The sequence below is a fragment of the Protomyctophum bolini genome (genome assembly GCF_963924005.1).
Source record: "Protomyctophum bolini genome assembly, chromosome: 17".
NCBI lineage: Eukaryota > Metazoa > Chordata > Actinopteri > Myctophiformes > Myctophidae > Protomyctophum > Protomyctophum bolini.
This window is the reverse complement of record NC_137878.1, coordinates 6165777-6189927: the sequence shown is the minus strand read 5'-3', so window position 1 is coordinate 6189927 and position 24151 is coordinate 6165777. Positions and strand designations below refer to the sequence as shown.

The window sequence follows — 24151 nt, the reverse complement described above, 5'->3', positions numbered from 1 at the left end:
AAGCCAGGGATACAATTGATAGTGACATGCCACCGGTATAAAATGTCCCCCCCCCCCCCCTCATTTTTCTTTTTACATGGAAATGTAATTTGACCGTCTATAGTGTATAATACTTTATTTACACGTATATTATACTTTTTCCACCACAACTAAGTCGTTGCCTCGGGCAGACTGGGATATTTTCCCCCTCAAAGTCAAAGGCGTTTTTTTCCCTTGTGGGTTGAATATTCACTGTTTGAACTATAAAAACAACAAGTCAAAGTATAGGAATACATACAACAGCCAGAAAGAAATCCCTGCACACTTGCCAATACCGACACTTTGCTTCTATATTTTTTTTTCTTTTTCTCAACACATTGCATGTCAGTATTACAACACCATTGTTGATGTTCTGTAATTCGTTTTCTAAGCTACTTCTCCGTTTTAAAATGGGACGCGGCTAAATTGGAATCTGCAAAAAAAACATAATGCATTCAACATGCACAGTTTCTATATGGATTATTAGTTGTTTACGTTGGCCGTGCGTGCGTGCGTGCGTGCATGGCTTGACATTTTACATTTCTCAACTATTAATCTTTTTTGCGTGTGTGTGGTTTGTGAGTTTATATAACATATGGAAGTCATGAAAGATTATGAAATCCTGCTGACAGAAAAGTACTGCAGTATAAAGTATAGGGGGGGAAAAACAAAACGAGGGTTTCAACGGTTGCAAAATTGCAGCGATAACATTGCAGAATACATATATATATATATATATATATATATATATACCTCTTGGAACTGCCAAATGCATATATTTATTAACCGCCCCCTGCCATGACGTGCAATCATTTTAGGGCACACGTATACGTCAGATCGTTGCTTTTATAAACCTCGCAGAGTGACTTGCAAAGAAATATGAACACACGCACAGCTATAAGAATGTGTCGGGGTCCGCATAAGTCCAAAAGACCCAAGCTGACGCAACAACGCGGCTGCATGCACTTCTTAGAAAAGTTTCAGTATATGGTGGGGTGGAGGAGGGGAGGGGTGGGGGGGGGGGGGGGGTGGAGGGGGGGGGGGGGGTCAGATAGCTCTACTCCCGGTTCCAAAATAAATTGCCCACTTTTCCCGAGGCATAAGGCTATATGGGAATGGTTCAGATTTATTGTGCGTTTGCGTTTTCGGAGGAAGATCGTATGCAATGTGTGGTCAGTCCAGTCGCATGCAGTGACCCAGCCTACCTCTCACGTTACGCCCTATATATAACATCCACCCTCGGCCTCCCTCACTCTCTCTCTCTCTCTCTCTCTCTCTCTCCCCCCCTCTCTCTCTCTCTCTCTCTCTCTCTCTCTCACTCACTCACACACACGCACAACTTCCCTGGAACCAAACCTCCTTCTCCTTCCACAGTATACTGCAGGGCCTGGCTGCTGCACATGGCTGCAGGGCCTCTCCGCGTCTTCTCCTCCTCCTCCTCCCTGTCATCCGAGATATATACCACCTCCTCAGCCACTCTCTCTGACCGTGTTTACCCTACACTCTCCGCCTGGCAACCCCGCCCGCATGCTCAGGATTACCCAGAGGCCTTTCCTTTCAACGCCTCGCAACCATCTCTCTAGCCTTATATCCTTCCATCCGTTTTTTTTTTCTTCTCTGGGACCGTGGAGGTGTGAGACTGTGGAGCTGAAGAGAGTCGGCGGGGCTCGCAAAGAGGAGAGAGAGAGCAAAGCGATTTGAGGCTTCACTATAACCTCGACTCCTTTCTTTTCACTCTCTGCTCTCTCGCACCGCCCGTCCAGAGTTCTCAGTGGGTTCCCTCGCGCGTGTGTGTGTGTGCCGTTTTTTTTTGGGGGGGTGAAGTTTTGTGTGGTTTTTTTTTGGTTTTTTGTTTTCGTGGGGGACTATAGTAATGGACCACTCTCTGTTCGGCTGTCTGCGCAGCCCTCACGCCGCGGCTCAGGGCCTTCACCCCGCCTTCACGGCGCAGTCGCCGCTGACCCTGCACGGGCGCTCGGACCACGTCTCCTACCCGGACCTCGTCCCGCCGTCCTCCTCGTCTCCCTCATGCGGCTACAACGCCGGAGACGAGGGGGGCCTGTTCGGCGGCCTCATGCCTCACCACCACCGAGGCCACCTGTCCTCCCACTCCCAGCAGCAGCAGCAGCAACAGCAGCATCCTCACAACCACCACCACCACCACCACCACCACACCCCGCATCACCACCAGTCCAGCTGGCACGTCGTCCCCCAGATGTCCTCCTCCTCCTCCTCCTCCTCCTCCTCGCCCAGCGTCCGGCACGGCGGCCTCGTCGCCTGTCACGAGGCCTCGACCCCGGAGCTTTGCTCCGCGGGGGGCGGCGGGGCTCCTCCGAACCTGTGCGTCGTCTCGAACCCGAGTCTGGGTGGTGGCGGCGGTGACCCCACCGCCACGGCCGCCGGAGCGCCGTCGTGCATCTCGGGGGAGTACGGCCGGCAGAGTCTGTCTCCGGAGGTGTCGGAGAGGCAGAACAATAAAGGGAAAAGTGACAGTTCAGGTAAGACGATGAACGGTCCGTGTGTGTGTGTTAAGAACTGAGTGGCGTTGACTCAAAGGTTTGGCCGGGATGGATGGTTTGGTTTTTGCTTGCAGTCAATTTTCGTAAAACACTTTGCTTTGTTAAAGGAGAATTCCATGCTAGAATGCTTTCTTATCTTTCTGATCTTTCTTTGTAGTTGTTACGTCCCCACCAAAGAGGTCCAGGTGTTATTTTGGTCAAAAACTCCTTATTGGCTATTTTCCCTATACCATAAGCCCTCAATGAATTGCATTGAATTGAATGGGAATTGAATGGGGCTATGGGGTGTGTTATGCTAGTTCGCTTATTTCCATCGAAATAAGTAGTAAAGTGTGCAGCTTGTGATATTATTTACATTATGAAGAGAGGATATATACAAAGAAATTATAATTTTGAGCGATGGAAATAAGCGAATTAGTACAACACCTATTCAATTCCCATTCAATTCAATGCAATTCATTTAGAGCTTATGGTAGGGGAAACAGCCAATAAGGAGCTTTTGCACAAAATAACACCTGGACCTCTTTGGTGGGGACGTAACGACTACAAAGAAAGGTAAGAAAGCCTTTTAATATGGAATTCTCCTTTAAACCGGTTTGGTACAGTTCTACTGTACCGATATGGTTTAGATTTGATGATTAGGAACATACAGTGAATATCAGTTATACTGTATAGCCTAGTATACATGTAACATTTGATAATAGGCCTATGGTTTTCTAATCACGAGAAATACAATAATAATAATAATATAATAATAATATTAATGTTCTAATCATGGATTTTTTTTTGAGGATTTGTTTAATGTCAATAAAGGCATTTTATTTCCTGAGTATATGGATCTACAGGTTAATAATTTAAGCCGCCAGGGAAAAGGCACAATGAAAATTCTATAACATACAGTATATTAATTCAGGCATAATATAGCATTAATTACGTTAATAATATGTTCAAGGACTTTCAAACCATAAAGTCAACTGTAAAATATGTATATATATTTGTTGTTGTTAGTATGAGTGCACACACACACACACACACACACACACACACACACACACACACACACACACACACACACACACACACACACACACACACACACACACACACACACACACACACACTGTGTAAGACCTCAAACTAATACAATATTATTATTTTTATGTCTCTCTTGAGAATGAGAGCTCAGCTCTCAATGAGAACTGTATGAACCAATACATATTTTTTTTGTAATTTAAGTACAATTAAATTTCCAGTAAATGCAATTATTAGAATATTGATTTACTATATATATATATATATATATATATAATTATAATTATTAACGACACTAAAACACACAAAAAAAAGACATAACCCATTTTTGGTTCATATACTGTAACAGAACACCAGCGTAGCTTCCCGTAGCTCATGGTGATAGATTTAAAATCATAGTGAGGCTTAAAGTTTACATTCACATCATAACGTGATATTCCACCACCAGGTCGATTAATAGCCTACAGGTGCAATGTTTTTGTGGAGCCGGCTTTTAAACTCTTATACAATGAGCACACCTGGGTTCTGGAATGACAAACGAGTATAGTGGCTTTAGAAACTATATACCTCAAGTGACAGCTGTTAAAAACGTTCACTCTGAAAGGATATAATTATATATTCCAAATGTGTGCCACATTTTCACGATTTTTCAACGAGCTTGTAGATCTGCTATTTTTCAATGGGTAAAGCATGACATAATGCTGCTTCAAACACCAAAAGGGGTTCCCACCCGGAACGGGTTGCAATGGGCACACCTGGGTTCTGGAATGACAAACGAGTTGTGGTGGTGGGGGGGGGGGGGCATCATGCCACACAGCGTGCCTGAGAGTGCGTCGCGTGTTCGAGTCCCGTTCATGACGACCTTTCCCTTCTCTCTCTCTTTCTCCCTCTCTCCCTCCATCTCTCCTCATGTCCGTCTTCACTGTAACAATTAACAAAGGCAATTATAATAACCGCACGCCATGCCTAATAAACACCCCGCAATCATTCAATGGAAATTAATTGATAGTGAAGATGAAGGCATGCATGAGCACACATTTCTTTTTAAATATTATAGCATAATATGCTGCGGCATGTTTTCACGTTGAAGCTCTGAAACTCAGACAACCAATCGATTCTGTATATACACACACACACACACACACACACACACACACACACACACACACACACACACACACACACACACACACACACACACACACACACACGGGGTGGGTTTCAGAATGAAAAGCTTTGCCTGGGCTGGTAAAATGGCGGATGGTGGACGTGCACGCCTATGAAGCTCTTTTTGAAAGCAGCAGGGCAACGGAGAGCAAAGTGCAGGCCATGCGTCGAAGCCCTACAGCCGGGGTCTTCCATTGGTCAGCGGCAGGTCAGGTGCAAGGTTCACCTCCCCATGGGTGTCATGGTCGACCGCTTTCTATACAGGCGGCCCCCATTTTGGACATAATTATCATTATAGGTGAAAATGCGTATATATATATATATTTTTTTTCCCATAAATAACTGATCTACAAGTTCACAACGCACCACGATGCATTGCTATCTTGTATATTAGGCTATTTTTGCTATATATTCGTGCGGCGACGAGGCATTATAAATATAGTTTAACCCATTTAGACTTGAGCCCAATTCTTGTGCCTTCTAAATCCTTTAAAAAAAAAACCTATGTTGCTTGCAATATTTATATATATATTTATATATATATATATATATATATATATATATATATATATATATATATATACTGTATAGCTAAAGTCTAAAATGACACAGATGCGTTCCCGTGGATTGATTGGGTTAAAGGCCATTATTATATATGGTTGCAAACACAAACACAAAACGGTAACATTTCATGTCATGGAGCACCCATTCTCTATATACCTTTTATTTGTATTATTATTATTATTATTATTATTATTATTATCTATATTTTTATAACCAGACATTATGTCACTACTATACTCCATTCAGGCCAAAAGACATGTAATCAATTCATCATGGAGTACAGCTGTGCCAGCCTGAGTCTCTCAGCGAGTGCCATCCATGCCATATCACGTTGACTGACATTCTGTCTATACTTTAACCCATTCTGACCTGAGATCAGATTCTAAAAATGTCTTCTACATCCTGACAGTTTTCCATTCTGACCTGAGATCAGTTTCTTAAAAAATGTCTTCTATGTCAGTCGCTCTTCGATTTTTAGAAAAATAGCAGATCTACAAGCTCGTAGCGCGCCACCGAGTGGCGCGCTACGAGCTTGTAGGTCTGCTATTTTTCAATAGCTAAAGCATAACGTTATGCTAACACCAAAACGGGTTCCCGCCCAACATGGGTTAAGGCTTCTGCCAATGCCCATAACCCATTTAGGACCGACACCACATTCTATACAAATGTCTTTGAGAGACAGTTTTCTGAAAAACCCTATGTTTCTAGGTCAGTGGTGCTCAATATTTCATGTCATGGACCCCCAGAAATTATATATATTTGGTTGCCGAACCCCCCCCCCCCCCCCCCCCCATAGCGCGGCGCTACAAGCTTGTAGATCTGCTATTTTTCAACAGCTAAAAGTATCACGTAATGCTTCAAACACCGAAAGGCGCCCCCGTTCAGAACGGGTTAATAACCAAATCCTATTTCCCAACTTTAACTTCATTGGCACCTTATACAGAAACCACAAAGTTTCCTTTCTTTTGGGACTCTGTATTTTCCTTTTCTTTTAGGAATGACGTATGTGATGATGAAATATACATGGGCTGTTAAATACAAAACCTCCTTGGAAGATTATAGCGAATGAAAACAGAAATACGTTGTACGTTGTAAAAAATAAAAAAAAGGCTGAAAATATAATAGCGGAGCGCGCCGCCACGGCAATTTCCACAACGCTTAACTGTATACCGTGTGAAATAAATTAATGGCTTTTGATATCGTGACACATAATACCTTGATCTGGCCAACTTTCTTGACGTCGTCATAATGGCGTTTTCTAATGCATATGAAATGTTTGAACGTCTGCCGGCACTTTGCACGTTCACGGTACACAACTAATGAGAAGTACATCACCCATTCTTGAGATAAGGGACAAAACTTTTTTCAAACTGGATTTTTTTTTTTTTTAAGATACATTCAAATCAAATAGATGTATTTGTAGACACAGGTCTCAACTACCAATCTTGAGAAGGAACAGGTTTTTCGCATAACATTTCTTTCTAAAATGGGACATTTATGCACTTAATACCTGATTCATGTCAACTCCGTCAGACACACTAAAATCCCTTTTAATTGAATTTTATCATTTCAACAATAATATAAAGTCCTCAGTTATCTTATAATGGCTTTCAGTAATCAAGTTAAGTAATACAAATCTTTTAATATTATTTTGTTCCAATATCACACTATTATGAAATATCCAATTTCTCAAAACCGTCATTTCAACCTTTATTTTCAATATTATAACATGAAAACCATGTAAAAAAAAAAAAAAATCATCATTACGTATCATTTCAGTTGGTGTTTCAATACATAAGCACAAAAGATTTGACAGCGAATTTTCTATTTCTTTGGAAATTAACAAAAACATCACGGGACGAACGTCTGACGGAGTTGACGAACATCTGACGGAGTTGACAAGTTTAACTGATTTAGGTTCTAGACCACCTAGGATCTTGATTCTGGTGACTAATCCCACATTTTCAAGGATGAGGAATACAGTGGTACTATTTAGATTTGCCCTGTGAACATGGCAGCCATTTTTCAAAATGGCCGCCAACTTTCTGTTATTTCCCAATAACTCAAGTTCTACACCACCTAGGATCTTGATTCTGGTGACTAATCATACATTTTCAAGGATGTGGGATACATTGGTACTATTTAGATTTGTCCTGTGACCATGGTAGACATTTTTCAAAATGGCCGCCAACTTTCTGTTATTTCCCAATAACTCAAGTTCTACACCACCTAGGATCTTGATTCTGGTGACTAATCATACATTTTCAAGGGTGAGGAATACAGTTGTACTATTTAGATTTATCCCGTGACCATGGATGGTAGACATTTAAAAAAATGGTGGACCTGCTATTATTTTACCAATTTACTCAGGGAATATTATCAGAATAATATAAAATCTGTGAATACATTTCTTACCAAGAATTTTCTTCACCAATGTTTGTAAAGGTGTCTACTAACATATCCCACATTGGTTTCTATTTGACCACCCTAGGGGCATGTTTGACAGCTGCTGAAAGTTGGGTACCATCAACAAACAATATAAGGCTAAATGTTTTAAATTTCATTATGCTTTAAGTAGCATGTGGCATGTCAAACTAGGGGCTTTTCATGATTCTGGATCCATTCCAAGCATTAGTTTTGCACAAAAAACACTACGTTGGCTAAAAACGGCCATAGCCATCATCACAGATGTGATGAGGTCAGCACATGTCGGCACATTTGGGCAAGTGGCTATGGCCAAACTAGGGGGTCTATGGCCAAACTAGGGGTCAAACTCCTTGGGCTAAATTCGGTGAGGTGAACAGTGAGCAGTGAACAGTGAGCGAAAGACTGAAGACAGAAGATTTGGCTTCAGGACCATCAGGCAGGATGTGCAGACACTGAAGGCATCAGTGTCTTTCTCTGTGTCCCCAGCATGTCAACCAAAGCAATGTTACCAAATCAAAGGAGCCTTCACCTCATGTCACCTGGGGCTGGGTGAGCAATCGTATCCTGTATCTAAACTCACAACTAAATACAGACACTTGGCCAGACTGCCGTTTGAAAGGGTCAAACCCCTCATCCTGATTGGGGAAGACCACCCCACCTAATCACACCAACCGAACAAGTGAGGTTGGGGCCTCCAGGTGGGCCAGCAGCCATCTGCACAAGACTGGGCTGGACCCTGCAGGAAAGCAATCTCCAGCCAAGACAATGTAAGTTGACTATAACAGAGCCCCAGAACACAGAGCTCAGGAGAAGGATGGAGAAACACTGGCAGGAGGCCACCAAGATACAATGCCCCAGAGACCCAGAGTGTGCCACCACTGGCAATAAGGAGATCAACTGCTGCAGCAAAGATGTCATGAAAGGCAAGTCTCCACCAAAAAAAACCCTGAACCTAATCGGGGTGTCAAGAGACCAAAGTTTCTCCCCCACAGTTCCCTGCAGTGGCCAGTGAAGTCAAACTGTGCATCTGTACCTGAAAGGGGCAAGTCAAAGGCCAGAAAGCCCACCTCCTTTTAATGTCCTGTCAGTAGAAACTCAACCTGCACCTGAAATAAGCCCTTACCTCTCCCAGAGAAAGATCATCCTTGAAAATGTAATGATTAGTCGCCAGAATCAAGATCCTTGGTGGTCTAAAACTTGAGTTATTGGTAAAATAACAGCAGGTTGGTGGTCATTTTGAAAAACAATGGCTGCCATGGTCACAGGACAAATCTAAATAGTACCACTGTATTTCTCATCTTTTAAAATGTATGATTAGTCGCCAAAATCAAGATCCTAGGTGGTCTAAAACTTGAGTTATTGTAAAATAACAGCAGGTGGCGGCCATTTTGAAAAAAAAATGGCTGCTATGGTCACAGGACAAATCTAAATATTACCAATGTACCCCACATCCTTGAAAATGTATGATTAGTCACCAGAATCAAGATCATAGGTGGTGTAGAACTTGAGTTATTGTAAAATAACAGCAGGTGGCGGCCATTTTGAAAAATGGCTGCCATGGTCACAGGGAAAGTCTAAATTGTACCACTGTATCCCTCATCCTTGAAAATGAGGTCTTAGTCACCAGAATCAAGATCCTAGGTGGTGTAGAACTTGAGTTATTGTAAAATAACATCAGGTGGCGGCTCTTTTGTAATATGGCTGCCATGGTCACCACGAGACAAATCTGTGATGGCCCCATAGCCAAAAATGTTCCTTAAGGCATGCTCTAACTGTGTGCCAAATTAGAATACTGCCCATTATTCAAAAACAATAATTTTATTGTTTTAGGAACACTTTTGTCAACTCCGTCAGATACACGTCAACTCCGTCAGACACAAAATCTGACGGAGTTGACGTCTGACGGAGTTGACAAAATGGCATTTGTTTTCATCTTAACCCTCTTTAGTACAATGTAGCCATTTTGTTTTTGCTTAATTTTGTTAGCTAAACCTAACCCCTAAACTAAAATAATAAACATTATTTTTGAATTCTTAACAAAGATCATAATAATGTCCTGACGGAGTTGACATGTAAAAGCTGTGACCACATTGTTATCAACATTGTTTGTTTAAAATATCAAACAATTGAATGCTTGTCAGACCAGGTACTCCACTGTTGCAACAAATATAAATGGGACTTGGAAAAGGAGTCTTCAGGCTAAATCTGTCGACAATATTTTCGGATTAATTTAAGACTTTTAAAAAAACCTGACGGAGTTGACGGAGACGTGGGACGAACATTTGATATGAGATATTTAATAGAAAATATGAATTAAAATTAACTGTGTATATTATTTGCTATGTTGTTGACAATCTACTTTAATTTAGTATGTATATTTATGTGATTGTGACAGTATTAGACACTTTTTTGGCAGTTTGAAATTGTGGCCACTTGCTGGGGACAGGCTAAATACAGGCCTTTTTGGGTACAGGGCCTGCTTTTAACTAATTCAGATGGAATATGAAAACAATTATAATGAAATTAAGGGCATAATAATACACAACTGTATTACACTTAACTTTGCAAGTGCTTTTATTTTTATGAATTAATTTATTTTTTACATAAAATAAGGCTCTTATGTGTGGGACATGTTTTTTCCACTTTTGTCCCTCATCTCAAGAATGAGTGACATATAGGCCTATATACAGTATACGCCAGATTTATGTGTTGTGTGGACCAGGCAAATGTGAATAAATGGTAACATAAGTGAAGTATTAGTATAGTTTTTTGCAACAAAAAGATGAATATCCCATTTAGACCTGAGGACGATTCCACGATTCCACGGACGATTTATATATAAATAACTAACATTTGCTTATATGTCGCTACAACAAATATTGTCATTTAACATATAGGCACGTGGTCTCCACCAGGGCAGGTCAGGTTTTTGTGGCCTCCTAGTGGCGCTATGTGAAAAGGATGCCATTTCTTCTTACGCCTTGGATGGCAATTGGATGATTTGAGGCATTTTGTTCCAAAAATGTGTTTTGCAAATATCCACCTGTTGGTGGCGCTATAACAGGCCAATGTGAAAAGGGTGGGATATATTCCTCAGCCTAGTAGGAACGTCCGTGAAAGATTTCACGTAAATTGTAATATCAAGAAATGCGTTTTTCAAAAGGCGGCCTCCTGGTGGCGCTATAACAGGCCGTTCTGGAAGGTTTTTGGGCAGAGGTTCATCGTTGGCATCCAGGGAGTGTGCGTGCAAGAATTTGGCACCGACCGGGATTAATGGTGTCGGAGATTAGCTGGTAACAGACGGACGGAGGCACACACACACACACACACACACACACACACACACACACACACACACACACACACACACACACACACACACACACACACACACACACACACACACACAGACAAACATACTCTTATACTCTCTCCTCATGCCTTCGGCCTGGTGGAGACAACAATACTGTAGTTTGTCTTTGTCAATCTTCATCACTTTGGACAAACTGTGAGCAACTGTAAATATATACTAGTGGACAATGGACATCTCAAATGCTTCAGACTGGTGTGTCTGTATCATGAAGAGTCTGAGCATGGCTGAAAACCTGAGGCGAAAATGTGATTAATTCGCTGGGGCACCCCAGTAGCTCATCACCTGGTACCCCAGTAGCTCATCAACGCGTACCCCAGTACCCCAGTAGCTCAGCACCGGGTACCCCAGTAGCTCATCAACGCGTACCCCAGTACCCCAGTAGCTCAGCACCGGGTACCCCAGTACAGTACCCCAGTAGCTCATCACCTGGTACCCCAGTAGCTCATCAACGCGTACCCCAGTACCCCAGTAGCTCAGCACCGGGTACCCCAGTACAGTACCCCAGTAGCTCATCAACGGGTACTATTCGGTCCCCTTTTGCTTCCGATGTCCGGTCCCTCTCCTGGCATTCCTGCATCTCATATACTCACTGTCAAATAAGCAGAAGAAATCACCTTGAAAAGCAAAGAAAGTCGTGATGCGAAATCTTAACCATAACGGGAGCGCTGATCTTAAACAATGCAAACTTTGCAGTTGCAAACAGTGAATAATGCAATAATGAAGAATCTTGATCCTTGTCGGAAGCATTAAATGTATATGCAGTAAAATGTTAAGTTGATTCTGAAAGTGAAAAATTAGCACTCAGGATCTTAATTATTGCACAGGATCCAGGCTATATGAAACTAACAACACAAGGAAGATTCAGTGTAGACTAGAGACCAGTGTTGTTTTTGTTGTTGTTAGTTGTTGTTAGTTTTACTCATAGTCTTTTGAATAGTTTATTTAGTCACATTTTAGTCAGCTGGAATGTTTTAGTGTCAGTCTTGTTTTAGTCGACTAAATGTCATGCGATTTTATGTGATTTTACTAAATAAACTGCAGATTTAGTCGACTAAAATGTATTTTGGCGGGCCTTGATGCCGTCGTAATGGCTGATTTTACACTTGCTGAATATATAGCCGAGCTACAAGCTCGCGTTGTGAGCTTGTATATCAGATACAGTATTTTCAGCACGCAAACCAAGTGTAAAATGACTTACACTGGATCTCTTGTCCACTATAGTCCCTTCCTAACATTTTAGTCTAGTTCTTATTTCTTGTCGAAATTGTCGATATATTTAGTCTCATAGTTTTAGTCATCACGGCTTAGTTTTCATCTCGTTTCCATTTCGTTTTCGTCAGTGAAAAAAGGTAGTCGACGAACATTTTTCGTCGACGAAAACAACACTGGACTAGACTAGAGACATATCCTTGTCAGACTTGTACTGAGCACAGCACAGGGGACAGATCTGCTAACAGTCAGAAAAGACAAAAAATAAATCAGACACTTCTAGCGTATATACGAGTCCAATATCCCCATAATAAAACGTGATTGGCACTCCAAATAGTTTTGCTTCCATTTCATTTTCATTATAAACTGGCCCCTGCCATTTATCAAAACGCCCCCCCCCCCTCCCTTTTTTTTCTCTTCTCTTCTAGCTTTCTTCCCTTTTTTCTTTTTCTGCGTCGTAGAGAGAGAGAGTCAAACTGTGGCTGGAAAATGTTCTGTTTTTCATTTCAGATTCCCAAGACGGGAGCTATAAGTCAGACATGAACAGCAAGCCCAGGAAGGAGCGCACAGCCTTCACCAAGGAGCAGATCCGAGAGCTGGAGTCCGAGTTCGCACACCACAACTATCTGACCCGACTGAGACGCTACGAGATCGCCGTCAACCTCGACCTCACGGAAAGACAAGTACGTTTGAAAGTACAGTACACGGCGTGACGTGACGGAGACTCACCCCGCTCTTACACTGTCAAATTCCTTTGAGTGTTACGTTTTAACCCGTTCTGACCTGAGATCAGATTCATACGAGGTTTCCACTAGGACACACACTGGTCTGATGAACCCATTCTGACCTGAGATCAGATTAAAAAAATGTCAGTCGTTCTTCGATTTTTCTAAAATAGCAGACTTATACAAGCTCGTAGCTATGAGCATGTAGATCTGCTATTTTCCAATAGCTATAAAGCATAACATGACGCTAACACCAAAAGGGGTTCCCGTTCAGAATGGGTTAACTCGGAGAGTGTACAAAAGAAATGGACCCCCTTGGGTCTATAATATGTCCACAGAAAATAAGACCCCAAAAAGAAACAGGAGGAACCCTGTATGAACTATCTATGAAAACGTGTCATTTAATGCTATAGTAATGCATGCTAATTAACGTATACCTTTTGATGTGAGCTTCAAACAAAACAGAAAAAAGGGGAGGGGGGGGGGGGAACTTAAATACATCAATAATTGCTGTAATTATTCAACGTCCACCACGTTCACTCGAGAATCCCAGAACTTGATGTCTCGCATTGCTTGCAAATATGACACCGGTCAATATTATATAGTATGGCTCCCATTAAAAAGCTGCACAGGACTTCACAGCTGAAAAGAAAAAGAAAAAAGAAAGGGGAACTGTGTTTTGACATTAGCAAACGGTTCGACATGTCGTACTAATGTTCTGGGGCTAATCGATTCCAAACCACCGGGACTCTTTGAAATGTCAGCAGCAGCAGCGCTGCTGGTCTTGGTGCAGCCTGTGAAGTGACGTTCTGATGCTTTGTGTCAGAGTCCAGATGGTTTTTCTTAATCCTTGTACCAGAAACACTTGTATGTGAACCACACTGAGACAAAAACCCCACCCTCTCTCTCTCTCTCTCTCTCTCTCTCTCTCTCTCTCTCTCTCTCTCTCTCTCTCTCTCTCTCTCTCTCCCTGCTGCCGTTCAACTCGACGCTTCAAAGTGTTTGGGAAACGTATAGTTATTATAATATGTGTGAATAATTATGGCGAAGAAAGAAGGAAGAGGCGCAGACGATATACCATGTTTCTCTTAAAAAAGGGAAAATTATAACAGATCGGGTCAAAAATCACATCACACAAAAAAAAGTAAAGCGTGCAGTGAGTTAGTCGTGACGGAGAGACACACGTCCGAATCCTGTCATCGGTGTCGTATTATTACACTGTCGCAATTACTCTGCTGTTGCAAAATTTCATTAAAAAATAAATACATTTTAAAAATAAACACTGCTTCATATTTTGTCTGGAAAAAAAAGAACCACAGCACTTTTCTCTCTATACGTAATCTCAGAGCAACAACAGTACAAAACTCAGCACATCCCACAAGTGCTCCTATAGGGAGAGACGAGATCTGTTTGGCTAAAGCCAGTCAAAGTGTCTTGGCTGAGGCCAAAGCCAGACAAACCCACCCAGGATTTAGGCCTCTTCCTGCCTGCAATCCTTGGGTCCCTCACCACTCCCCCTCATATTGGCTGGGCCTCTCACACAACATTCCCAATACCGGTCCAATAAATCTGTGCGTGCGCGTGCGTGCGTGTGCGTGGGAGTCGATCCGTGGATCCAGACCACTTTAACATCATTACTATTATCTTACAGCCTTCGGCCTCCCACTGTTAACCTATTCTGACCGGGAACCCATTTTGGTGTTAGCATCATGTTATGCTTTAGCTATTGAAAAATAGCAGATCTACAAGCTCATATCGCGCCACCGAGTGGCGCGATACGAGCTTGTAGGTCTGCTATTTTTGAAAAATCGAAGAACGACTGACATTTTTCTAGAATCTGATCTCAGGTCAGAATGGATTAATCAGACCAGTGTGTGTCCAGTGGAAACCTCGTACGAATCTGATCTCAGGTCAGAATGGGTTAACTACTGTATAGCTTTACACGCCGTCATTGCAAAATTGGCCGGCCTCCCACATGCATGCACGGGACTATATACAGTCAGTTTACAGTAGCCTAGAACCGAAACGCGAAGCCGTACACACACACACACACACCGTATCGGCTCCATTCGACCTCGTTCCAAAAAAAAACGTGTGTGTATATACGTAATGTAACAGCATATCGGGGTATAGTCTTCTTTTAGTCATACTATAGTTGGTTTAGCGACTTAAGCCGTTTATGAGAAAACGAGCCGCACACATGCGTCTTGTTTACTCTTGTAAACTTAACTCCCGACCTGTTTTGAGTGGCAGGAGCTAAAATAAATCCCACAGGATATAAGGCCCGGGCGTGAGGGAGAATGTTCTGTCACCGTCCCCCGGACACACACACACACACACACACACACACACACACACACACACACACACAAGGAGCGCTGAGTACCGGTGTTGTCTTTGGCAGCAAAGTTTGATTTTAGTTTTGGTCATCTTTTGAATAGTTTTCATTTAGTCTTGGTCACATTTTAGTCACCGGGAATGTTTTTTAGTGTTAGTCTAGTTTCAGTCGACGAAATGTCATGAGATTTCAGTCGACTAAAATCTATTCATTTAGTCGAACAGAATGTATTTCGGCGCGCCTCGAAGCCGTCGTAATGAGACTGTTGTTTTCACTTGCTGAAAACAGCTGACAAGCTCACAATAGCTGACGCGCGCGACGCGCTGTGAGCTTGTAGACCGGCTATTTTCAGCATGCAACCAATTGTAAAATGACTTATACTGGATCTCTTGTCCACTAGTCCCTTCGTAACATTATAGTCTAGTTTTTAATCTGTTGACAAAATTGTCAGTATATTTAGTCTTATAGTTTTAGTCATCATAGCTTCGTTTTCATTTAGTTTCGAAAAAGGTAGTCGACGGACATTTTTCGTCTTAGTTTTAGTCGACAAAATCAACACTGGTGTGTACTACATGCAGAGGGGGGCGATGGGCAGTTTTTGGACAGTAACAAAGTACATTTACTACATTTACAACTAAAATATACTTCTTAATGTACACTAAAATATACATTAAGAATGAAGAAGCTGTTATTATAACTATAAGGTACTTTAACCCATTTAGGCCTGACCTCAACATTAAAAAAAAAATCTTCTAAATCCTCCAGTTTTCTGACATAAATCTTTTCACGATTTTTCAAAAATAGCAGACCTACAAGCTTGTAAGCGCGCCACTCGGTGGCACGCTATGAGCTTGTAGATCTGCTATTTCCCCAATAGCTAAATTATAACATAATGTTTAAAACACCAAAAGGGGTTTCCGCAACCCAAAATGGGTTTAACTATCTAAGATGTTTTAACATTTCTGAATGTCTGGGGGAATCTTCATGGAAACATTCAAACAGATGCATTGATATTAAAACAAAGTATTTTGTACTTTTTAATACTCATAGCAAGTATCCCAGTACTTTAACTCGAGCAGACATTTGGACTGTGTTTTACTTGTCATTGAGTAGTGTTTGAATACAGTGACTCGAGTACACGGGTTGAGTTTTGGCGTACATGTAAGCGTCAACGCAGAGGTGTTATAGTGGGTATACTGGGTATGGCTGGTATTAGCCACTTTCTTTCAAGTTTTATTTATTGTCGAAATGAGTAATTAAACTCATTTTCAGTGTCGTCGAGTAATACAATATCATTATACAAACATCACAATATACACATCAGAAGATCAGGAAAAGGAAAACAAAGTGTATGAATTGCATATAGGTTACAAATAGAAGCTAAGACAAATTTCAAAAGGATCTACAGTAAAAACAGTTACATAATGTGGGGGTCTGTGTGCTCACCAAGGTTTGAAAACGACTCAGGGTTATACCAATGTGGTCCATTTTAATGTAGTTTGCAGGTCATTCCATGTATTAGGGCCACAGAAGCCAACAGCTGATTAAAGGTATATCCAGTGATTTCACTTAATTCCAAATATCACTTATTTTTTTGTTTTGTTGTGATAATCCTCTCTACTATAGAGTGTGCTGACCATATAAGGAGTTCCTCCCTGTCCCCAGTTAAACCCCTGGGGGTCAAAAAACCTTAGGTTTCGTTTTTGGTTCTCTATCCTGATTGGATGAAAGCTTGGGTCCCAAGGCAAAAACGAAAACAAAAAAAAGGTTTTGTGAGTGAAATCACTGAATATACCTTTAAAGGACAACTTTAGTTTTTTTCAACCAAGGTTCATGTTTTAGGTTGTCATTAGAGAAAGTAAAAGATGAGTGTTATTTTTTTTCTTCATTTGCTGCTTTCTTTCATTTTGGGGACTTTAGCTGTTTTTGACAGGGGAATTTGAGCATGGGGCTAAATATGTATATATTTTTCCAAATGTTATAGCGATTTATTTTTATTATTATTTACTATAGTCCTATACTGTAGACGCCAAGACATTAAATCTGGCCACAGAAGATCACAGGATCTACTGAATGTGAAGGAGGCCTACTGGGGGGAAGGCTCAATATGTCAGTTTGACACATTCAATAGATCCTGTATGAGTTCCAGTGTTGTTTTTGGCAGCACCTTTAGATTTTAGTTTTAGTCATACTCTCTTGAAAAGTTTTAATTTAGTTGTAGTAGGCCTAGTCACCTGCAATGTTTTAGTGTTAAGTCTACTTTTAGTCGACTAAATATCATAAGATATCAGTCGACTAAATCTACAGTTGATTCCGTCGTAATGACTTTAAACTTGCTGAAAATAGCTGACGCTTGTAGATGTAGCTTGTAGATTTTCAGCATGGAAAATGACTTATACTGGATCTCTTGTCCACTATAGTCCCTCACTAACATTTTTGTCTGGGTTTTGAGTGGTGCAACCACTCCTACAACCAGCAATGTCCGTGTACCTGTGTACCTGTATGTATGTTGTCATGAGCACGAGTATGTGACTTATTAATACCAGTAGGGGGCGCCAGAAACGGAGAGAGGGGTAGTGCTGTGCCTGCTAATGAGAGAGAGAGAGAGAGAGAGAGAGAGAGAGAGAGAGAGAGAGAGAGAGAGAGAGAGAGAGAGAGAGAGAGGAGGGGGGGGGGAGTTGCACCACTCGGTTCACACAGGTGTGATTTTTAGTTGTTGACGAAATTGTCACTATATTTAGTCTCATAGTTTTAGTCTTAATCTTTAATCTTAGCTTAGTTGTTACGTCCCCACCAAAGAGGTCCAGGTGTTATTTGTAGTTGTTACGTCCCCACCAAAGAGGTCCAGGTGTTATTTGTAGTTGTTACGTCCTCACCAAAGAGGTCCAGGTGTTATTTGTAGTTGTTACGTCCTCACCAAAGAGGTCCAGGTGTTATTTGTAGTTGTTACGTCCTCACCAAAGAGGCCCAGGTGTTATTTGTAGTTGTTACGTCCCCACCAAAGAGGTCTAGGTGTTATTTGTAGTTGTTACCTCCCCACCAAAGAGGTCCAGGTGTGATTTGTAGTTGTTACCTCCCCACCAAAGAGGTCCAGGTGTGATTTGTAGTTGTTACCTCCCCACCAAAGAGGTCTAGGTGTTATTTTGTGCAAAATGCATGCACAAGGCTATATTTCCCCTACCATAATCTCTCAGTGGGGGTTGGGTTGTTGTGCTAATTCGCTTATTTCCATCTAAATAAGTATTAAAGTGTGCCGCTTGGGATACTATTTACATCATGAAGAGAGGATATATAAAAATAAAAAAAAGAACGATGGAAATGAGCAAATTGGCACAACACCCCTTATAGCCCCATTCAATTCAATGCAATTCTATGCAATTCATTGAGGGCTTATGGTACAGTATAGGGAAATAGCCAATGATGCACTTTTGCACAAAATAACACCTGGACCTCTTTGGTTGGGGGACGTAACAACTACAAATAAAGGTAAGAAATCCTTCTGGCATGGAATTCTCCTTTAACCCATTTTTTTTTGGGGGGGGGGGGACGACGACGACCCCTTTTGGCGTTAGCATTATGGTTTAGCTATTGAAAAATAGCAGATCTACAAGCTACGAGCTTGCATAGGTCTGCTATTTTTGAAAAATCGAAGAACGACTGACACATAATAGAAACATATGGCTTTTCCAGAAAACTGTCAGGATGTAGAAGACATTTTTTTTTAGAATCTGATCTCAGGTCAGAATGGGTTAAGAGAGGGGTGGTCCTGGGGGGGGGGGGGGGGGGGGGGGGGTGGTTGTAGACCCCCATGCTAATCCACTGGACGTCACCCGATCGGTCCGTTTTAGGCAGCATGCTATAATCATCACTATGGGCGACACAGATACTAAACAAGCTGTTGAGTCAGGCCATGGTAGGGGGAACGGTGGCGCGGGTCCAGCATATGGGGACCCCGCGGCATCCGTCAGCATGCGTCAGCACATACCTGGCAGGAAACGAGACCCCCGACGCCATGCCAAGCTCTCCTAATCAGTAGCCCCCCCCCCACCACCCCACCATGTATACTCCTCCACGCCACCCACACCCAATGAAAAATAAACTGCCCCGAGACTGTAGCCCGATTCCTTGCGGGGATCGCATGGCAGCGCGCAGGTCGTATAATGACGATCCGGAGAGCCGAGGGATAATGATTTTTTTTTTTACACTCCTCGTATACGGTGCCAGAGATGTGCCCGTGAAGTGACACTACTTGGGGGTTTATATAAGCTCTATAGCCGTGTGGGAAACAGGAAAAGCAAGAGGGGCGTCTGTGCTGTGCTGCGCTGTGCTGCGCTGTGCTGTGCTGCGCTGGCAGACAGGTCCCTTTCACCGGGGCACTGTAAATCTCCCAGACACCACCGACCGTCAGACACACACACACACACACACACACACACACACACACACACACTGATATAGTCGAGGGGTTCACTTCACACGCAAAATAGAATCAGGACGTTATATAGGGCTTCCTGACAGCAACCGGGGCGCGGGGGAATGATAGGGTTTTTACTGAGAGAGGGGTTCTGTGTTGCCAAGAAAACCCTGCAGCCGATTAAAAAAATTGCCCCCGACGAAACAACATTCACAATGGCATCGGGTTATACGGTATATACCTTTATGCCATACGTCGTTCGTTACATTGGCGGATGCGGAGACAGCTGGATGCCGTACGTCCGCGTTGGGACGGCGTGGGGGTTTTGATTTGTTATCCGACGCAGTCGCGTCGACTTGTGTTTTGGGTTACGAGTGTCGAATGTCTAACGTAGCCCGGCCTGTTTTTCTGGAAAAACCTCGTGTTTCTATGTGTGTCAGTCGTTCTCAAACTATTTCATGGCAAGAAACCCTAAACTTATGAATGTATACATTAGGCCAACAACCCCTCATCTGAAAATATGTAGTTCCAAGGACCCCCCTGCAGAAGCAAAGATTCGAGTTAAAAACGTTCGCTCTGAAAGAATATATATTCAAAGATTTGCGACACATTTTCACGATTGAAAAAAAATAAAATAGCAGCAGACTCTTACAAGCTCGTAGCGTGGCACTCGGTGCCGAACTATGAGCTTGTAGATCTGATATTTTTCAATAGCTAAAGTAGTTTAACATACTTTAAAACACCAAAAGGGTGTTCTCCGTCGTCCAGAATGGATTAATATCACTACGGCTAATCTTGGTCCATAGACTCCATAGCAGAACTGGGGGTTCAGCTGTCCTTGGGAAGGCCATGGCCTTGACTCACACAGCTATCAGTATTATAGCACGTACCATCCATCCTCACTTTCACACATCATTGGAGGCATGCTGACGCAATCAGCTGAAGTGCATTCAGCTGATTTATAACCACTAACTCTGGTGTGTCCCCCCTTTTTTATGTGCTTCCTCTTTCAGCAGGCGAAAATGATTTTCCAAAAAAAAGTCGTGTAGACCGGTTATTTTCGCTATTCGTCGTAAGCGTATAGGACTTACTTAACTGGTACAAATATATATATATTATATATATATATATATATATATATATATATATATATATATATATAAAGATATGTAAGTAGAGCTCATCATTACTTTTTTAATTATGAAACATAATTTATTTAAAAAAATATAAGTGCAAACAAAACATAAATAAACTAAACCAAACCTATAGCTGCATCCCGGCATCATGTGACACCTCTGTCTGTCTGTCTGTCTGTCTGTCTGTCTGTCTGTCTGTCTGTCTGTCTGTCTGTCTGTCTGTCTGTCTGTCTGTCTGTCTGTCTGTCTGTCTGTCTCACTGTCTGTCTGTCTGTCTGTCTGTCTGTCTGCAGGTGAAGGTGTGGTTCCAGAACAGGAGGATGAAATGGAAGCGGGTGAAAGGCGGCCAGCAGGGGGCGGCGGCGACGGGGGCGGCGCGAGAGAAGGAGCCGGTGAGCGTGAAGAAGGGAGCCCTGCTGCCGCCGCCGTCGGAGTTCTCGGCGGGCATGGCGGCGTTTCACCACTCCTCGAACTCCCCGGGACTCAACGAGGACAGTCACGACAGCGACCAGAGCTCCGAGCACGCTCAGTTATTATGACCCTATTAAAACACACAGACTGCATGGCCCCTTGTCTGTCCCCACCGGTTGGGAACCGGTTCAGTTCAGAACGAACCCGTTTTTATAAGTCCATGAGCCAGACCTCCAAAATTGGAACGTTAATAAACACCATTTTATAATTATTCAAAGATTTGCGCCACATGTTCACGATTTCTTTCAAAAACAGCAGACCTACAAGCTCGTAGCGCGGCACCGAGTGCCGCGCTACGAGCTTGTAGGTCTGCTGTTTGTCAATAGCTAAAGTAGCAACATAATGCTTCAAACACCAAAAGGGGTTCCCGCCACAAAATGGGTTAAATTATGATCCAGTGCAGGGCAAAACCATTCCTATATTAAATTGTTTATAGGATCAATATAAGTAAATTAATATATTGATAACCTTTCCACAGGAATAGCTTTTTCTTATTTATCACACATTTTGTAATTTTCACCTACAGTAGGCCATAATAGTATGTGATGGGTGAATATAGGTAAAAATGCAATTAATGGTTATCACCATTAAACTTCCCCAGTTGATTACTCACACTAAGACAATGATTTATTGTATTACAGCATTTTCTGAAATTGTGCATTTAAATATGAAAATGAGGTATTATGAAGGAAAATGTGCAAAATAAAAAAATTAAATATGAAAAAGCTACTACATACCGTGGAAGGGTTATCATATATTAATTTACCTATATTGACAATTTAATATAGGTATGGCTTTGCACAGTCGATTCATAATTAACCCATCCTGGACGGGAAGGAAACCCTTTTGGCTTTTTAACTAAGCATTACGTTATACTTTAGCTATTGGAAAATAGCAGATCTACAAGCTCGTAGCGTGGCACCGAGTGGCGCGCTACGAGCTTGTAGGTCTGCTATTTTTGAAAAATCGTGAAAATGACTTTTTTATATATCGACGTCGGGCCTAAAAAAACGTTCCAATTCCCGGAGGCCCGTCTCACGCAGACTAAAAAAGTGGTATCTGACAAAGGGGTCATGAGACCGCTTTGTTGTTCAGGAATATGTCTGTTCCTACTGAGAGAGGTGCCCGAGTTCTAAAGTCCAAGTGGGGGAAGGATCATTGAATTGTCATCAGGACAGAAGAAGAGTTTACTGGATGAAGTTTAACTGGAGGGTTTTTTTTATGTTGGACACATGTAAAAATGTTTTACTGATACTTGCTGTGAGCAGAGCGTCATAACAAAGACTTTGTGAACATTCCAAAGATGCTTTGCATTAAATTGAGTGACATTTTGCACTGTTAAAAGGATTTGCTTTGATCCATTTTTTTACTGTATTGATTGAACAAGGATTGCAAAAGGAAAAAAAGGGATTTTTTTTAAGGGTGGGTGTAAAAAGGACTGAAAAAGGGGACACACCACAGTTTTTTTAATAATTTATATTACATAAGGGTACTAAGCCTTTACTAAACTCTCATTTTCCACGGGTACATTTTACATTATAAGACGCTGTAACTTGGACAAGGCATGTTGGCAAAACATCTCTCTTTTGGATTTGCATTTAGCTTTTTTCTTAAAAAGTTCTATACTTGCTTAAAATCATTACATATGAAACAACAACTGAGAACTGATTTTTGGAAGCAAATAAAACACGACAAAATCCAATCTCGTCGTTTTGGAATATATCCTTTTTGAAAACGCGAAAACCGAAATAAAGCGACAGAAGCGGAAAAACGACGACAAAAAAAAAACAACAACACATTTTTTTAAATCCGTAAGCAAGTTTATTTTAGATTGAGGGATTTATTTTGCCTTTGCGTATGTATGTATGGTCGTTCTATTTTCTGGAGTGGCATTTTGGCATGCAAGCCTTGCAGCCTATTTTACATGTGCAGCTGGTTATTCAATAGCTCCTCGAGTTTGGATTTAGCTGAATTGTGGCTTTCCAGTTTCTCCTCGGATCATACGCAGACACCAAGTTGGACCGTGGAGTTTGTTGTAGTAGGCCTATGCACTTTTACGGTCTAAAAACATCCAGTCCCGGCATTCGTCACTCTTTGCGAGACGTATACGTATCCGATTAACCACACCCCGATGGGGATATTTGTATAAGAACATTCTTCTGATCAAAGTGGTACGAAATGTCATTACTTCTGTGGAAATGGCACGGAGAGCTTTGCCTGGTGTACGGTACTAACGGAGGGGAAATACTTAAAGGACCACTTCACCACTTTTCAATATCTTCATTGCAATAGGTCCTCACTAATGTCTGTGTCTCATAGGAGGGCTGTGGGCAGTTTAGAAACTGAACGTCTTCCAGTGACATCATCATTAGGCAGATCTTTTTACAAAAATGTTTAGATTTTCATTATCGTGAGAAGAACGATGGCTTCCATTTTCGCATTGCAACTTTTCAGGACTAGAAAGCCTGCAGTATCTATTAGCTTGTATTCCTCATCGATGATGTCACTGGAGGACGGCTTCTGAACTGCCCACAGCCCTCCTATGAGACACAGACCGAGTAGAAATATATTGCGCCATTTTTTCATGATTATTAGTGAGGACCTATTATATGAAGATAGGTTGAAAAGTGGTGAAGTGGTCCTTTAAGCAATATTACACGAGAGGGTGTTGTTTAGCGTGGTTGTTGTTGCCACGACAGTGATGTGGCCAGGAACGACACGTATAGTTCCGCAAGCATCACTGAAGTGGCAATAATCA

General features: G+C 42.0%; 1 protein-coding gene and 1 long non-coding RNA gene across 2 annotated transcripts; both read left to right on the top strand.

The window, feature by feature from the left end:
- Positions 1-1383: 1383 nt before the first annotated feature.
- LOC308332248 (homeobox protein MOX-2-like) lies at positions 1384-21622 on the top strand. Its single transcript, XM_080788024.1, has 3 exons — positions 1384-2516; positions 12820-12992; positions 21216-21622. Exons 1-3 carry the CDS (start codon positions 1892-1894, stop codon positions 21459-21461), a joined length of 1044 nt encoding a protein of 347 aa, XP_080644150.1. The 5' UTR covers positions 1384-1891; the 3' UTR covers positions 21462-21622.
- A 70-nt stretch (positions 21623-21692) lies between these two features.
- On the top strand, positions 21693-23446 carry LOC308332255. The gene is made up of 2 exons (XR_013965689.1): positions 21693-22262; positions 22334-23446. It is a non-coding gene; the product is annotated as an uncharacterized lncRNA (long non-coding RNA).
- Positions 23447-24151: the final 705 nt, after the last annotated feature.

Bases quoted from the DNA above. Each gene is read 5' to 3' on its own strand.
- LOC308332248 (XM_080788024.1), top strand. From the start codon at position 1,892: ATGGACCACTCTCTGTTCGGCTGTCTGCGCAGCCCTCACGCCGCGGCT. The intron at 2,517-12,819 runs GTAAGACGATGA...TTTTCATTTCAG, and splicing joins AGGGAAAAGTGACAGTTCAG to ATTCCCAAGACGGGAGCTAT. The intron at 12,993-21,215 runs GTACGTTTGAAA...GTCTGTCTGCAG, and splicing joins TCGACCTCACGGAAAGACAA to GTGAAGGTGTGGTTCCAGAA.